A 16,410-nucleotide genomic window follows, 5' to 3' on the forward strand; every position below is an offset into this window, starting at 1 on the left:
CCCAATCACTTCCAAACAGTGGTTGATCGTTCTCCCAAGTCGTTAGATCAAGTTCTAAGGAAGGATTTGGTGAAAATGGGACCCAAATGAGCGGTGGCCAAGCGCGCCGGAAGAGTATCACGCCCAACCATTGTAGGGGAGCATCCTAGAGAGTCTCTACAGTGCCTCCACGATCTGAGCCACGTGCGGAGCCTCCTCCACCTCCTTCCCCTTCAGTTCAACTTGCTAAGTATGCGGGGAGACCGGTTACTACGGGTAGAAGGATTCACTTCGAGTTTTTGGATCAAGAAGGATTTCGATTGGGTGGTTGGATCCAACAACAAGAGTAGGAGTATCTTTGCTCCCTAGATTTAAAGACCTATCCGAGTTTAGTTCGTGAGTTTTATGCCTTTCTACGGGTCGGTCCAAGGGGGCTTGTGTCCGAGGTTCGTGGAGCTCGAGTTCATGTTTCTGAGGAAAGCCTAGGATAGCTGCTTCATCTTCCCTGTGAGGATGCCACACCAGACAAACCAGAGCACAAGATTAGAGCTCTACAGCTGATTTTAGAAAGAGATGACATTGATTACTCAAACAATTTGTTAGCAAGCTCTTTATCAGCTGAAATGAGGTTGTTGCATAACTTCATAGGTCGGATATTGTTTCCGAAGAGCGGGAGATTCGACCATGTGTCTGAGCATGATCTAGCTATTATGGAGCATGTTATTCAGGGTATTTTCCTGAATCTTCCAACCATGATGATCAGGCAGATGCGTGAGGTCGTATCCAGATCGAGAGCCTCCTTGCCATACAGTATGGTACTCACCTTGATATTCAGTCATCATGACATTTGTGTAGAGCGAGAGATATCCAGGAACTTGTTATTTACCAACACCTATACTGCACATTCCCTTGTGCGCATGGGTTATGAGAAGGTGAATGGTCAGTGGGTGCGTAGAGGTGCAGGGGCACATGCACCAGAGCCTGGAGACTCCATTTCTGAGCCTGAGGTACCTCTTGACCACCCTTCGACACATGCAAAGGCACATGCAGAGGCAGGACCCTCATCATCCACACCTACATGATATATAGAGGAATATTGGAGTAGGATGACTAAACTTGTATCAACTCAAGTGAGGGGTCTCTCCGATAGCATGTTGGGTAGGATGGACAGTATGACGGCTAAGATTAGAGGATTATCTGCTCAGCTGATAGGTCACACGGACTGGATGACAGCTTTACAGAGAGAGAGAGTTTCATGGTCCTTCGGGAGCTCGAGTAGCTGAGTCAGAGGTCTCGGCACAGAGCCAGCCAGCTCATAGGGCTCACAGACCCTCACAATCATATCAGCCCAGACCTCCTCTCGCCACATATGCTAGGAGATCTAGAGCCAGATCCCAGCCCTTGGATGCCTCTAGGCCTACTGATAGCACTGCAGGGACTCATCTAGATTAGTGCCTAGAGACACTCTAGATATCTATGTATCTTGCTTTCTATTGTTTGAAAATGATGTTATCTTATTTGGCTCATTAGAACATTGTAATTTTGACTCTTATGAAATGCAATGTCTAATTATGTTTTATGATCTTTGTCATTGAAATACTTTTCATCCATATATTACATATTCTTTTAATGATGACAAAAAGGGGAGAACTAAGAGAAGAGAGAAATTGCAGCATAGGGGAGAAGCAAGAGAAGTTGGAATATATGCATCCTTAACCAAAGCTAAATTTAAAAAAAATAAAAATAATAATAAAAAAATATATTTACTTAAAGGGGGAGAGATATATATATAACAATAAAAAAAAACTGCACTCTAAAATCTCTAAATAAGAAGATTTGAAGTTTAATCAAAAATTCTAAATTAATGGCACATACGACACTTGCTTCGATACATAGCTTGAAACTCTTGCATTGGTACAAATTCTTGAAGTCTTATCTTTAATAAAATACAAGAGTAAGGGGGAGCAAAACTAAACTTCAATTGGCATAAATTTGGATTAGAAAGGGAGAGCTTTTGGTTGGCACATCCTGTAACTTAGAAAATTCTGAATTTTCAGCCTTTAAAGCATTTTCTAAACTTTAAACCGTAATTCATATATTAATGCCAACTTAAGGATACTCAATATTTTGTAATCATCAAAAAGGGGAAGATTGAGGATGATAATGTTATTTCGATGATTAACACAACAATTGAGGGAATATCAAATTAACAACACAGTTTAACTTGATACATCACTAAGGAATGCCACACCCTCGATACATTCACGATACATTGAGAAAATGAGATCAAGACGACTCTCAATGATTAACAACGAGATAAAATATGTAGTAGAAAATGATAGAAAGCTTTTAAATCTATTTCGGCAAAGTTTCAAGTCAAGTATACTCTTCAGGGCAAAATTGTAGTTTTCATTGTTAAGGGTATGAAGCTCTATCGTGCCATACACTCAAAATTATTTGAAATATGTTCTATTGATCCTATGAACTATTCTAACCTTAAGATGCAGAAAATTGTGACCCTGGCACGTTTTGGGACGATCTGGCACATCCTTGCAAAAATGGCACAGATGAACAGTAACTGAGGCCGACCCCAAGAGAGGAGCCGACCCCAACTTGCAACCTCAAAGAAAACAATTCTCTGGAATTTACTGAGAGGACCGACCTCAAGTTTCCTTGAGCCGACCCCAGGTGGAGCCAACCCCAGGAAGACTTGAGCCGACCCCAAGAGAACATGAGCCGACCTCAGGATGAGCGTTCAAAAAAAAAAAAAAGTATCTCTGAAATTCCTGAGAGGGCCGACCCCAATGGAGCTTGGGTCGACCCCACTGTAGCATGGGTCGACCCAAAGAAAGCATGAATCGACCCCAGTGAAAACAGTCAGAAAAACAAGACTCTATGGTTCATGAAAAGGTCGACCCCACTGTAGCAGGGGCCGACCCCAGAGAAGTTCGAGTCGACCCCAAAGCTGATGAACAGTAACTTGAGCTGACCCCAGAAAAGCTTGGGTCGACCCCAGCACGAGTGACAGCCCAACGGCTAGTTCTACAGAAGTCCTTTTTGAGCTCCCAACGGCTAATTTTTCAATTCAAACAGTTAGGGAGTGACCAATAGAGGTTGGAGAGGTATTTAAGAAACACTATTCATCAAAGAAAAATATCTTTTGACATTAAAAAAGAATATTCAAGAGCAAACCCTAGAAAAGAAAGCCTCATTCAATTGCTTCATCAAAAAAAGGCCAAAAGAAAGTTATTGAGCAGTTTCAAAGAGTCATCCATAGCTCCACCAATCCTTGTGAAGTGAAGCAAGCTTGACAAAGAAGAGAATAGCTCATCCAAAGCTATAAAGTATAAACATTCTCTAAACTCTTCTTTATAGTTTATAATTGTTTTATTTGCTCTCTTAGGAGCTCTCTTTTGTTACTTATTAATCTTGTTGTAAAATTAGTTGGTAAGTCCGTAAAACCAACATTGTAGGTTGTTGATGAGCCCGCAAAACCAACGTAGGTTATTGCTGATCCCAGAAAACTAAAGTATAAAGGTTTTTGGATTGTGAGCCCGGAAAACAATTCAACTGTAATCCGCGGGATTATAGTGAATTCCCAAGGGGACGCTTGGGGAGTGGACGTAGGTGCTTAGGAGAGCACCGAATCACTATATTTCTTATGTGTTTGTATTGTGTGCCTTTCTAATTTCACCACACACACTCAATTAATATTAGCTAAACTATCCATTCATCTATCAATTTGATTAAGGGATTAAAAATTTAGAAAACCCAATTCACTCCCCCCCCCTCTTGGCTTGTCACCTAGGGCAACATTCTCAATGATGTCCAGACACGTATTTGGCCATTGGATCCCCAAAATTTTACGTTAACGACCAAGATGGGCCATCCTCATGATTGAATGATTGATGGCTGATTTGGCATCTCCAGTTCTTTAGTCATGATTAATGAATCATTCAGTTCATCATCTGACAAGGTTGAACATAGGGACTTTGAAAACATGACTAAATAGAATGTTCAATAACAACCACTAGATTCACAAAATAGTTGAATTTCTAGATTCACTCTTGCAAGAAAAACGATAGTTGGTTCCTTGTTAGGTGCTCATTTGATAGATCTATGAAAGCCTGATTTCCATGTTCTCGTTGCCAAATAAGTCCTTGAACATAGGATCCTCAATTTGCAAACTGTTGAGTTGTTGACCATGGGATCTTTAGCTTCATCAGTCATATGCTTGTTATGGATCCTTCATCACCAACAAAACTGACAAAAAGGTTGTTATCTCGCTAAGCATCCTCAAAAATTCCCTCAAATATGTCTAAAGTTTTTTTGAGACAACCCTAGAGAGATACATGTGCAATAAATAAAAGAATAGCAGTATAATAAAACTTAAAACTCTAAATCTAAAGACTCATCAAAGGTCAAACCCTAAATTTCTAGCTCAACCCATGCTCTTTTACTACAAGGACTTATTTTCTACGAATTATTGCATAAGGGTTTTTACCATCACTTACTTTCGGTATCTCTTGAGCAAAATCTCAATCTAAAATCCACCTCAAGGGGTGCCAATACTATTGTTGTGAAAAGGCTCATATATAGTATTATGTAAATATAATACAAATTCATGTATTATAACATGTTAAAAGTGAGAAATGATAATCTATTGCAATTGAACATGTTAGATGATCGCCCTCTATTAGAGTATTGTTTCATAGTTTCGAGCTTTATAACAAATGCCACATAAGTTAGATACCAAAATGAGTATGATAATAAACAAATGCTATATATGAAGGATTATTTACTAAGTTTTCATGATTATGTGCAAGATTAACTTCTGTATGATGTCAAAAATATGTTTTCCAACAAAGCTAGACGGAAAAAACGTCATCATTAACAACATTACACACGCATGCATGCAACCAAGTTAATTTATACTATAATATCTGAACACAAGACCAACTGGAGATAAGTGTTAACAAATAATATTTAAATAATAGTTTGAGATAAGAAATAAGAATTACAATGCAACTTGTCTCATATTGAAATTTATCGAAGAACATATAACATGGATATGAAAAAAGAATCTATAGAAAGAATTTGCACGATATTATTAAGAAGAGTGCAAGAACAAGTGTTGCTGATGTTATGATATTGCTCTGCTTCCTAATATTCCATGTTTAGCAAAATTCTTCTGATAAATTATGACTTATCTTTCCCACAGACTTTGTATGTTCAACATTTTTGCAACAGATAAATTCAGTAGCCAGTAACCACTGCAGAAGAAGTACATTACTGCAATAATATAATGAAACCAAATATTCATACTTAAAGCTTAAAATAAAGCTGAATCTTTCAAACCAACAACCAGAGCTTTTGAAGAATCTTCCATGTCAACAGAGCAGAGGAAATAGGTAGAACTACTTTAAATATGTGCCAGTTTAATGCATACATGCTTGTTAGCTTTAAGATGAAATTTAAGCTTGAGCAAAATGTTACAAAATGTTGTGGTGTTAGAGAGGAAAAGGAGAGACCCAAAATTCCATTCAGCACAGGCATAAGGACCAATACGAAGATGAAGATATAGCCCTTGGGATCCAATCAACTTCGCAAACTTCACAATATCATATCTTCCTTTGAAGTCATACTGGAAGAAAATATCAAAGGTAAGAATAAGCTAGCCCAAGATCATCGTGCAAAAATGCAATTTATGGCAATCCAAAAAGTGAACAGTACCTGACCTCTAGTTGGCTCATGCCCATTCCAAAATACATAAGTTTGTATGACATCTGCCCCACCCTCCTTGCTCTTAGCAATCAGACCAGGCCACATCTGATACCATCCACAATGTACAAGACTTACAGAAACTCAAAATGATTCTAGCAAGTCGAAAATGCAAGTATTTTACTAACCTGTAGCTAATATTATATGACATGAAACCAGAAGAGCAAAGATGAAAGAAACAAAAAATAACATTATTTATCAAACATGACAGCAGGCCAGGCAAATGATGGAAGTCTGACATGATCAGTGCCAAAAGATGGTCTGACGAAGCAAACTTCACAGAATCATGAGTTACTTTTTTCTTTCTTGCCTTTCCCTTTTTTTTTTACTTGGATAGGTTGATGATTCAACTATATACTGGTATAAGGATGGTTCCCTCTTCTTCAAGATAGGAGATGGAAGTCAGAAGTAATTTAAGTTGGATGAGAGCCAAAAAGAACGCTCAATATGGGCACCACATTACCAACTGGCTTATCTTAGCCGGTTGGCACCTCTCTTCTAAGCTGAAAGATCCCAAGTTCAACTCGAAATGCTGGCACTCCCGCTGTATTCCCCAAAAAGAAGTGACTTTGAGCAACCTGAAGGGACTTTAAGCCTTAGTCCCTCACAGGCCCACATACATGTTTTCATTAAAAGATACATAAAATTTCAGTTATGGAGGATGAAGAAAAAGAATTCCACGGATCCAAGTTAATGAAGACTTTTGAAATAGTGGGAAATAGATTTTCCAGCTTCCATACTACGCTGCTTGGACATGCATCCTAAAGCAGCTGCAGTGAACAACATCCAATTTTGGACAACTAGAGGGCGACTATCCTCGTTGACCTTTTCCTGTGATAAATGCAAGGTGTGCAGATAAGTACAGTGCTAGCTCTGGTTCCATTTCTACCTTACCAATCTTTACTCTTTTTTATATTAACCTCCGAAAAATGTACAAGGAGAATTCAGACATTAAAGCTTGGACCTTTCTGAGAAATTAGCAACAACACAACACATTACAATCAATTCTAATAACTACCACATAAAAACACAAACAAAAAATCTAAAGATTCACTAGAGTATGTCTAACTCCATCAACGTATTCAATTTTCGATCATGAACAAGATGTCCTAAACGATCGGTAAAAATTCTGGACATTGGGATGGAAGCAATGGAGATGATACCTCAGGTGTGGCTCGAGGATAGTGAATTCCGGCGGAGATGAGCATCCGGCGCTTGCCACTGATGAGGAGAGCGCGGTGATCGTAGCTCACGTTGAAGGGCTCGAAGAACGCGGCGGAGACCACCGCCAGCTGTACCGCCACCGCGACGGCGAAGAGCCCCTGGCCGCTTCGAAACCCTAACATCTATCCTTCGGCTCTCGGCTCCTCTCTTCTTCGAAGAACCGACCGGAAGCGAGAGAAATCTATAGAGAAAAAGATGAGATTGGAGGAGAGCTTGGAGACGCTCGCCCGCAGTGAAAGCGACCGAGTACCAGTTGACGGGATTTTGTGGGAAATTCGGAGTGAAGAGGTTAGTTTTAGAATCGAGGAGGAATATCTTTGCATGAAACTCCTTGGCATAGTTTGAATTGTCTGACGGGCCCTTTGTCTTGTTGACAGTTTGCTGTTAGATTGCAAATTAATCCTTCGATATTATATTTGGATAATAATCCTGTGCCGGGCGTAGACAGAAAAGGCTGATGGTAAATGATTTTAGAGCACAGGTGAGGTGACCGAGTTGGCACAGGATGAGCGCAAATATGGAAATAGGCATCTATTGCTTAGTGAGCAGGTTGGTAAAAATTATGGCTTTTTTCAAACTATTTATGTGTACTGAAAGGTGAACAGGGCCATAAATTGGGTTGTCTTCTTTGCTACTCATCATTCAGAAGAGGTTTTTTTAGGAAAGTTATATATCTATCTCTCCTCTTCTCCATCTCGGTATTGTTGGATATACTTACGCAAGAGTTGTGCAAGCGGATATTGTACTTAAAAAAAATAATTTTAGAGGAAATTACACAAACCATCCTCAAAGTTTGAGATAATTATATATTCAAATGTTTGAGAAATCCGCAATGTCGCCTCTAAACTCGTCGAGGCATGTGGATGTCATCTTCTTCTCACCATGGGATTTTCAATCACGATTAACCTATCATTTGAGAGGGAGAGAGAGAGAGAGGGTGACGAACACAAACGAAGGTAGTGTTGGCGACTCGGTAAGAAGGGATCGAGCCGATCTACGCACGAGCAAGATTGGTATTATCAGATTTGATGCCTTTCTTGCACTCTCACCGTAGTCTGAGATTCTAAGCATTTATCTTTGAGCCCTTGTTCGGCTTTTCCACTTCGATTTGAGAGGTAAACATTGATTTCTCTCATACTTTTAGCAATTTATTTATAATTTTTGAGTTTTTGGTTGGTCTTTAGTAGAATTTTGGAGAATTTGTATGTTTTTTGGATGGAATTATGGTAGATCTATGATTTTAGATATTTTTTGTGTCATTCCTTTATGAAAATTATCAAAGTTCAGATTTTGTAGCTAGATGTTTGGGTTTTTAGGCATTCTGATAACTTTTTCTAGAGATTCTCTTAATGAATTTTCATAAGGATCTAGATTTTTTTTGGAGAGAAATTTTATATGAATCTTTTTAAACATTTTGGTTTTTTTTCCTTTGGAGATCTTTTTTGATTTTTGATGATTAGTAGCAAAAATTTCTTATACATTTGTTTTCAAGTTTTAGCACCACTCTTAGTTGAGATTTCTATTGCAAGTTAATAGTCTTAATAGAGGATATCTGTTATTCAATTAGTTAATTAACATGAGTTGGTTGTTAGCCTTATATGCTTGACTGATGGCAAGAGTAGTACTACAAATAGTTTGATTATCGCTAGATTGCAAAGGGGTCCTCAAATGCTCTCTAAGTCTACCAATGTTTGGAAAGATTTTTAGACAATCATAGACAATTCAGTTTAGCATTTGATGCTATGTACAAAAGACTATAGAATCAGCATACACATTGTTTACACCACATTCGTGTCCAGACCGTGTTATGCTTCTAACCTAAAATCGCGAGCCAGGGTCATGGCGACTGCTGCATTTTTCTGAAAAACCACAAGCATGCAAAGTATTCCAACAAGATATCAAATGCATCACTGCAAAAAAAAATAATAAAGTATAAAAATTAATTAATTAACAAAACCAACTAACAAATAGAATTCTAGTGTTTGGCATCAATTTACTTCAAAATCTATAAAAAGATTCTATTAGCAATACTAAATATAAACTACATCAACATTGTTGAATCTCACTTCTATTCTCACTCCCAAGTAATACCCGTATCTGCAATTAATTCTCTGAATCTACGAGGAAAGAGGAATAATAATCTCGTCAGCCCAGTAAATAATAAATATCTTAATTAGATAATTCAAGTAATATCACAAAATATAATATTCAAATACAAATACCATGATTTACAATAATAATATAATCAATTTATTTCCAAAATATAAATTCAACAAATCAAATTCTTTCGGATATATATATATATATATATATAACCAATAATTTGATTCGAAACAAATCATATTCAACTCAGTAACATTTAATTATGGCCACACTTATACCCTTTGGTTAGATCAGAAACAGAAATAGAACCAAACTTATTTTCTACGGAATGGATCGAAATACCATACTTATACCAAATGGCGTAAACCAGAATATCATATTTATACCTTGTTTGCGGGTCAAAAACATCATAATAAGCTCAATAATAGTTGCACTGCCAATACGTAACTCCTCGTGCGTAGGATTCATAACATAGTCAAGCTAGAGGTTAAAATTGATACATATCAAGCTATTTTTATAAAGCAACATGTATATCATAGTCCAGTTAAAATATACATATTCCGTATTAAATCAATAAACAACAATATTCTAAAAAATCTCAAAATTGCAAGTTTACTTTCTATTCAAAAAAATTATTTCATAAATATTGACTCAGAAGGTTTGAATTTGATAATGCGAGATATTTAAGTACAAAGTAGGGCTGAAATTGGATTGGATACGGATTGGATGCTAGCATATCCATATCCAAATTTGTTTCATTGGACGAATACAGATACAGATATGGACGCTAGTTTAATGCAAAAACTCTTATCCATATTTATTTTAAATAGATATGGATACAAATCGAATACCAAAAGTATGAATATCAATTCGGATATAAGTTAGATAACTAAACTTTATGACCACAATATCAAAGATATTACTAAGTAGATAATGAATCAAGTTAATAGCATGTTAATATGGTCATTTATTTTTTAAAAAATATTCATAAGTGCCATATAAAATTAAATAAGGTTACAAATGGAATTGAATATTTGGATATGCATTGGATAGTTATCTATCCATATTCATTTCTATTTTGCTTTGATGGATATGGATACGGATATGGATAGTAGTCAGGTGCTCAAATTTCTATCTATATATGTATAGATTCGGATATAAAAATAAATTTGGACAGATATTATCCAATCTATTTTCACCCTAGTAAAAAGTTCACTAATTAGTTGCCTTGAGTATGGTTGAATATTTACAAAAAATCAAGAAGAAAGTCTTTAGTTACTCTCAAATGAAGATTAGTTATTCAAAGCTCTACACAAAAAAATTAGACTCCAAAAAGGTCTTGACGTTACCCTTGAATGTTCACATACAAATACAGAAAATTTCGACTTCGACTATCTCAAGAGTCAACCCTTAGATTACAATGAGTCGACCCCGACATACTGATACAGACTGATATGCCTTTACGAGTCAACTTTTGCATATCACGAGTCAACCCTGAACAGTCTCGAAAGACAGACAAAAAATTATAAAATTCACCATATTAGCGAATCAACCCATGAAGAACACGAGCTAACTCCAGTCAAACAATAGTTGACCTCAAATGGCCACAGACAAAAGACAAAGAGCGGTAAAATTCAGTTTGTTGGAGAGTTGACCCATGAAGATAATGAGTCAACCTCTGTTGATGGATGAGTCGACTCCTAAACTAAAAGAATTGACCCCACAATGATCACAAGAGAAAGACAGAGTGTAGCAAAAACAACAGCTAGTTCGACTTGACCCCTGAAGATCACAAGTCAACTCCTGGAGATTATGAGTCAACCATTGAAAATGCCGAGTCGACTTGTCTGCACCTAGCAACATTAATGGCTAGTTTTTCTGTATATTAGAATGGTCATTTTTGTCTCGCAACGGCTCTTTCGATCTGTCCAATGGCTAAGAGAGTCTTCCAACCATTTCTAAGTGGTAAGTGGTATAAATGCATAAAAATGTCCAAAGAAAGACAAGAGATGGAAAATAGGATGAATGGAATAGCCAAAAAAACAAAGAGAGCTTCAAAAAAATATTCAAGTGCATTCACTAAGAGCTGAAAGATCATATCCATTATAAATAAAAAAGTTAGTGAAGTGCATTCAAGTTCAATCAAAGCCAACCAACTAATTTAGGGCTCTATTTATTTTGTGTAATTTACTTTAAGGAGCTATAATTTTGTTGCTTTATATTTTCTTTATAATTTGTTGTGACAAGTTTCAGGATTTGAAACTTGAGAAAAAGGTTCATCCACACCTTGAATTGGAGTGTATTGTGTCTAGAAAAAGGCTCGGGTGTGGTTTTGATTGATTGCCAGTAAAAAATAACTGGGTTGATTATGAGCCTGGTTAAAACAATCGGATTGTAATCTTGAAAAGATTATAGTAAAAATATTTAAGAAAGGTATCTTGGAGAGTGAATGTAAGTACAGAGTTAGCACCGAACCACTATAAATTTGTTGAATTTGTGGTGCATGAATTGTGTGCTTTGATCTCTTGCATATTTACTTTTGTTAATTACTCATTGCAACTCACACACATTTATCAAATTTTATTCCGTTGTATTTTACTTAAAGGTTTTGAAAAGCCTAATTCACCCCTCTTCTTGGGTTGTATAGCTAGGCAACAAGATGTATCAGAGCCTTGGTACTCAAACCTCTCGTTGACCTAACAGTTAAACAGTTAAAGATCTATGGCAACCCCAATTGGAACCTCTCTTGCTGAGAGAATCCACAAACAAACCTTTACTTTTCAATGGCACAAATTATACTTATTGGAAAGCATGCATAAGCATCTTTGTTCAGGCATTGGATTATGACATATGAAGTGTCATAGTTAATAGTTCTCGCACACCCACAAATGTCATTAATGGTGTGTCTTTTTCCAAATCCGAATGGGAATGGGATGAGTTTGATAAAAAAAAGGGCATAACTAAATGCTAAAGCCATAAATATTCTTTATTGCTCTCTAAATGTTAATGAATTCAATCATATTTCAAACTATAATTCTACTAAAGAGATTTGGGATAGGCTGGAAGTAATTAATAAAGGTACTAAGCAAGTCAAAGAGTCTAAAATTAACATGTTTGTACATAAATATGAACTGTTTAATATAAAATCAAATGAGTCAATCACTGAAATGTTTATTCATTTTATTGATATTATTAATGATCTTAAAAGTCTTGAAAAATATTATACTGACAGTGATTTGGTGAGAAAGAATCAATGAGAAGATAGATCCAATCAATCCTGAGAGCCTTCTTCAGAACATAATATTCAAAATTATATTTTTATCAATTTTGAGCCATGACTAATTTTAAAATAAAGACCCTAAGTTCTACCCGACATAGGATTGAACCAGTAATTAGAATTTCCTCATGGAAATTAGATCCCCCGAGATGAAAATCTGGCTAGGATCATACTGATCATGGAAGATGTATCTACTGGATTTGCCAATCACAAGAGAGAGAAAGGGACAAATAGAGAGAGAAAGATGGTAAAGAGAGAGAAACTAGAGAGAATGAGAGGGAACAATTCTTCCTCTCTCTTTTTCTCTCTTTCTTCTTCTTCATTCTTCTTCTCCTTTGCTTTCTTTTTGATTGCAGAACAGAGGAAGAAGAGGAAGGATGATGGCTAATGGCTGGTGGTCGTAGCAGAAGACCGTCAACAAGTGCTGGCGATAAGGACAGTCAAACAATATGAAAATATAGTTGAAAGTCAACTCTAAAATAGCTAATAAATAGGGATCCCTCCTGTTGGCTTATTCTAGAAAAATTTCGACCATTGGTGGAGGATTTATGCAAGAAAGGGAAGAAAAACTAACTAGTTTACTTACCTAAAGTTCCGATGAGGGCTCGGTGATGATTTTTGGCAAGCATAGTAAGCCTAATAAATGGATTCCAAAATGAGAAAAAGGAGGAAAGAGGGCGGTGGTTGCCGATGTTGGATGGTTGGCTTCTAAGGGTGTCCTCTCCTTTTATATATGGGTTCCTAGAATTCCATCCGATCTTGACAGCCCTAGAAGTTCAACTTCTAGCTGGAGTCGTGAGGTAGAAGAAGAAAGGGAAGACTCCTGATGGAAGTCTTCCACCTTCATGTGGAAAGCCGTCTAGTTCTACTTAGCTAGGCCAAGGGTCAGATTGGTCAAGTGCACCGGACCTTGACCAGCAATCATTAACCGACTAGTGGAAGACATGTGCCTAATTAGCTGCATGATGGAGTAAGAATAGGTACAATAGATTTCAAAAGAATATCCTAAGAGTTGAGGCTGAATGGGCACTATATGGAAGCTAACCAAGGAATATGCCAAAGGTCGAACATATAGAAAAAAGGGCGGCCGAATAGGGCGCCGACATAAAGTAGGCTGAATGAATATACAACAAGGGTTTCGACTGGCTAAGTGTGATTGTCGGTTTGATAAACATATCAAAGTGGGAGAATAGTTGGCATCATTTATCAAAATTACCTGAAGTGGAGGCCAAATATAGAAAGTATCCATCAGAGTTGGCAGTTATTATTATCTAGTATAAATAAGTAGAATTGTACTCTATAATAGATCTTTCGACAATCCAAATCAATGCATCTTTATCTTATCTCAGTTTATCAATAGCTTTCCTATGAGTAGTGTTAATTTAACTTAGATTTCTACTACTATAGTCCAAGACCCTTATTCCTATCCATTTTCTTTGAACGACAGTGCGATAATGGTGAAAATTCTTGAAAATCAAAGCACATGGACTAATGCTACTCTCATATATGCCCTTCGGTCGCCATCTTTCTGGCCAATCTAATATTGGTGGCATGCCTACCCGCACATCTACCTTATGACATCTGGTTTGTGTCAGCAAGTTCTCTAGCATGCTTGTTTCCTTAGATGGTGCACAAGAGCAACTTTGCAGGAAACATGTTCTTTGGCATGTTTGGAAGAACACTATGTAGCTACCATTATGCCTCTTATAGAAGAAAATCAAGGAGGTAGCTACAGAGAAAGTGGCCACTATGCTAGGGCTACTCTTAGAGCAATATGCTGCATCTTCAGCTTTAGTAGTGGAATACATTAAAAAACATATTTATGTGGTTCAAAGTTGATATATTCAGCCATAGCATATTCCAGCATACCCTGTGAAGGAGGCAATTGATCTTGTCCTTGTGGAAGATGAATTGGATTTACATGGATGTGCTATGATTTATGAAGAATCCAAATTAGAGACTTTGACTTAACAAGAGGTAATGACCAAAGACTATTTAATAAAGCCTTTAGAATCTATTGACTAAGATAGCGTAGAAAATATGCCAGCAAGGTTACGACAGACCAAATTACTGATGGATACTTTGGTCAATACTTAGCTGATATTTGAGATTGACGATCATAATAAGTTGTAGAAGATTTCTGGTAAAGTCAGCAAATCCATGGCTGCATTAATTCCTAATCTTTTGTTCAAGAGTATAGGGCAAAATTATTATGGCCTAGTAGTATTGACTGTAAGTGTCATGAGAACTAGAGGGCAACCTATTCAAAAGGTGCTTCCAGAGTTTTTCTATATGATGAATTATATATCGGGAGGCAACATAACAATGGAAGAGTCAATTCGGCTTGGTACCTGAAGATATGTGTAACTGAGAACCCACAAGTGAATCATGGATGAGATAGTTTTTTACTAGGAATCAATATCCGTGGATAAATCACCTGATCCATAAGCAAAAGTTATAAGAAAAATAAAATAAGGCCTGCATGGTAGTTGCTCATCTATTTCTTTCAAAGCCGAGTGCATCATTGTGCAATAAGTTACCATATGAAAGAGATCTACAAATTTCTAGCAATATCTTTAATATGCTCCCACTCATGTTGCAAATGCTTGGTTAGCTCGCCGACTTTGGCCATATTGGCAAGAGTGCAAAGAACCGAGATACACAATCTTGACGTCTAGCATGTGTTTCGATCAAAGCCTGTAGCTTTACTTCATATGCTCTTTTTCCCGACGAGATTTACCTTCAACCTCATCAGTCTCATACGAACATCCACTAATTGAGCCTCTAAAAAAGTCATCAACTATTCGGCTAAAGCAACTCCAGCCCTGAAGGTTGTCATAATAACTCTGGCGTAAAGTAACTTCATCCTCTAATGCTGCCATGTCGAGCCCAAAGTCTTCCTTATAGGATATCATGTGTCCAACCTATTCACCTCTTCGTCTGCTGTAGCAATAGTGTGATGTATTCAGGTAGAAAGTTGGCTTTTCAAGTTGGTCAAATTTGCTGCCTGACCAACAGGCAGGTCGACTTATAGTAGAATGTTGATCACACCTCAAATTTATGCCATTTTTTTGAGATCAGTTAAGTTATCAATATCTAAGCCAATGATATCACAAATGGCCCATTTTGCTTTCATAATATTGATTCAGGGACTTAATAGGGTGGAGGCCGACAGAGGTATGACAATATGCGAAGCTAGCTTGGCTTTCGCCTGTGCTAGCAAACTGATAATTGAACAGCCATGATTGCTATCAGTCTACAAGAAGGAAGCTGCTCGATAAATCAAGGTCGAGTATAAGGTATAGAAGGGATTATGCACCTTTAACTCTTGGTTGTGGAAGGAAGAGCTTGGACGAAAGAATTTCGAGGTTGGATCGGTGTAAGAAACTAATTGTGGAGGCTCTACCAAACCAACATTATGGCTTTTGCTCATCATCTTTGGATCGAAACAAGTTGGCTCCAGATCAATCGAATTTCATACAGAGACTCGATTTGCGTTGGTTGACTGGTTGGGCCGAAAAGCTTGGATAAAGGCTGAGCAGACTAACCAACAAGATCATGAGTAGGATGATCAAGAAAAACCTTCATGGCTTATGATGCTTCCTTCCAATAGTTCAGCCAAAACCTTGTGAAGTTCTATCACTTCTCCTTAAGTTCATCTCGAGGAGGAAAATCAACTAACATGGGAGAGGCAATGTAGACAGGATCGGTGGCGATAGGGACATTTGCAACAGGAGCTCTTTCTAAACCTTCATCCTTTCAGATTACCAAAGAATCAGAAGGTGTCTTACCACTTGTGCTGCTAGTGCACTTTCATTTGAAAAGAGCTGATGAATCAAATGACCTCATTTTTTTTTGAAGCGGATTACTTAAGCTTATCAGGCACCATCTTTCCTACCGTAGCCTAGGCTACACTCTATTTCTATCCAGATCCATCTCTTTTGAATAGCAATATGACGATGGCAAAATCATTAAAGATCAAAGTATCTGAACCCATTCTACTCTCACATCCTCCCTTTAATCATATTTTTTCTGACTGCTCTAAC

At 37.3% G+C, this 16,410-nt stretch overlaps 1 protein-coding gene across 2 annotated transcripts in view; it reads right to left on the minus strand.

The window, feature by feature from the left end:
* LOC103710847 (beta-galactosidase 15) overlaps positions 1–7,266 on the minus strand; it is a 42,483-nt gene extending 35,217 nt beyond the window's left edge. For both annotated transcript variants that reach the window (XM_039133827.1, XM_039133826.1), the window contains exons 1-3: positions 6,924–7,266; positions 5,713–5,808; positions 5,511–5,623 (exon numbers count right to left, since the gene is read on the minus strand). In XM_039133827.1, the coding sequence (XP_038989755.1) occupies positions 5,511–5,623; positions 5,713–5,808; positions 6,924–7,106 (392 nt within the window). In that variant the 5' untranslated portion in view covers positions 7,107–7,266. The remainder of the gene's footprint in view (positions 1–5,510; positions 5,624–5,712; positions 5,809–6,923) is intronic.
* Positions 7,267–16,410: the final 9,144 nt, after the last annotated feature.

This window comes from Phoenix dactylifera, chromosome 14 (genome assembly GCF_009389715.1).
Source record: "Phoenix dactylifera cultivar Barhee BC4 chromosome 14, palm_55x_up_171113_PBpolish2nd_filt_p, whole genome shotgun sequence".
NCBI classification, from domain to species: domain Eukaryota; kingdom Viridiplantae; phylum Streptophyta; class Magnoliopsida; order Arecales; family Arecaceae; genus Phoenix; species Phoenix dactylifera.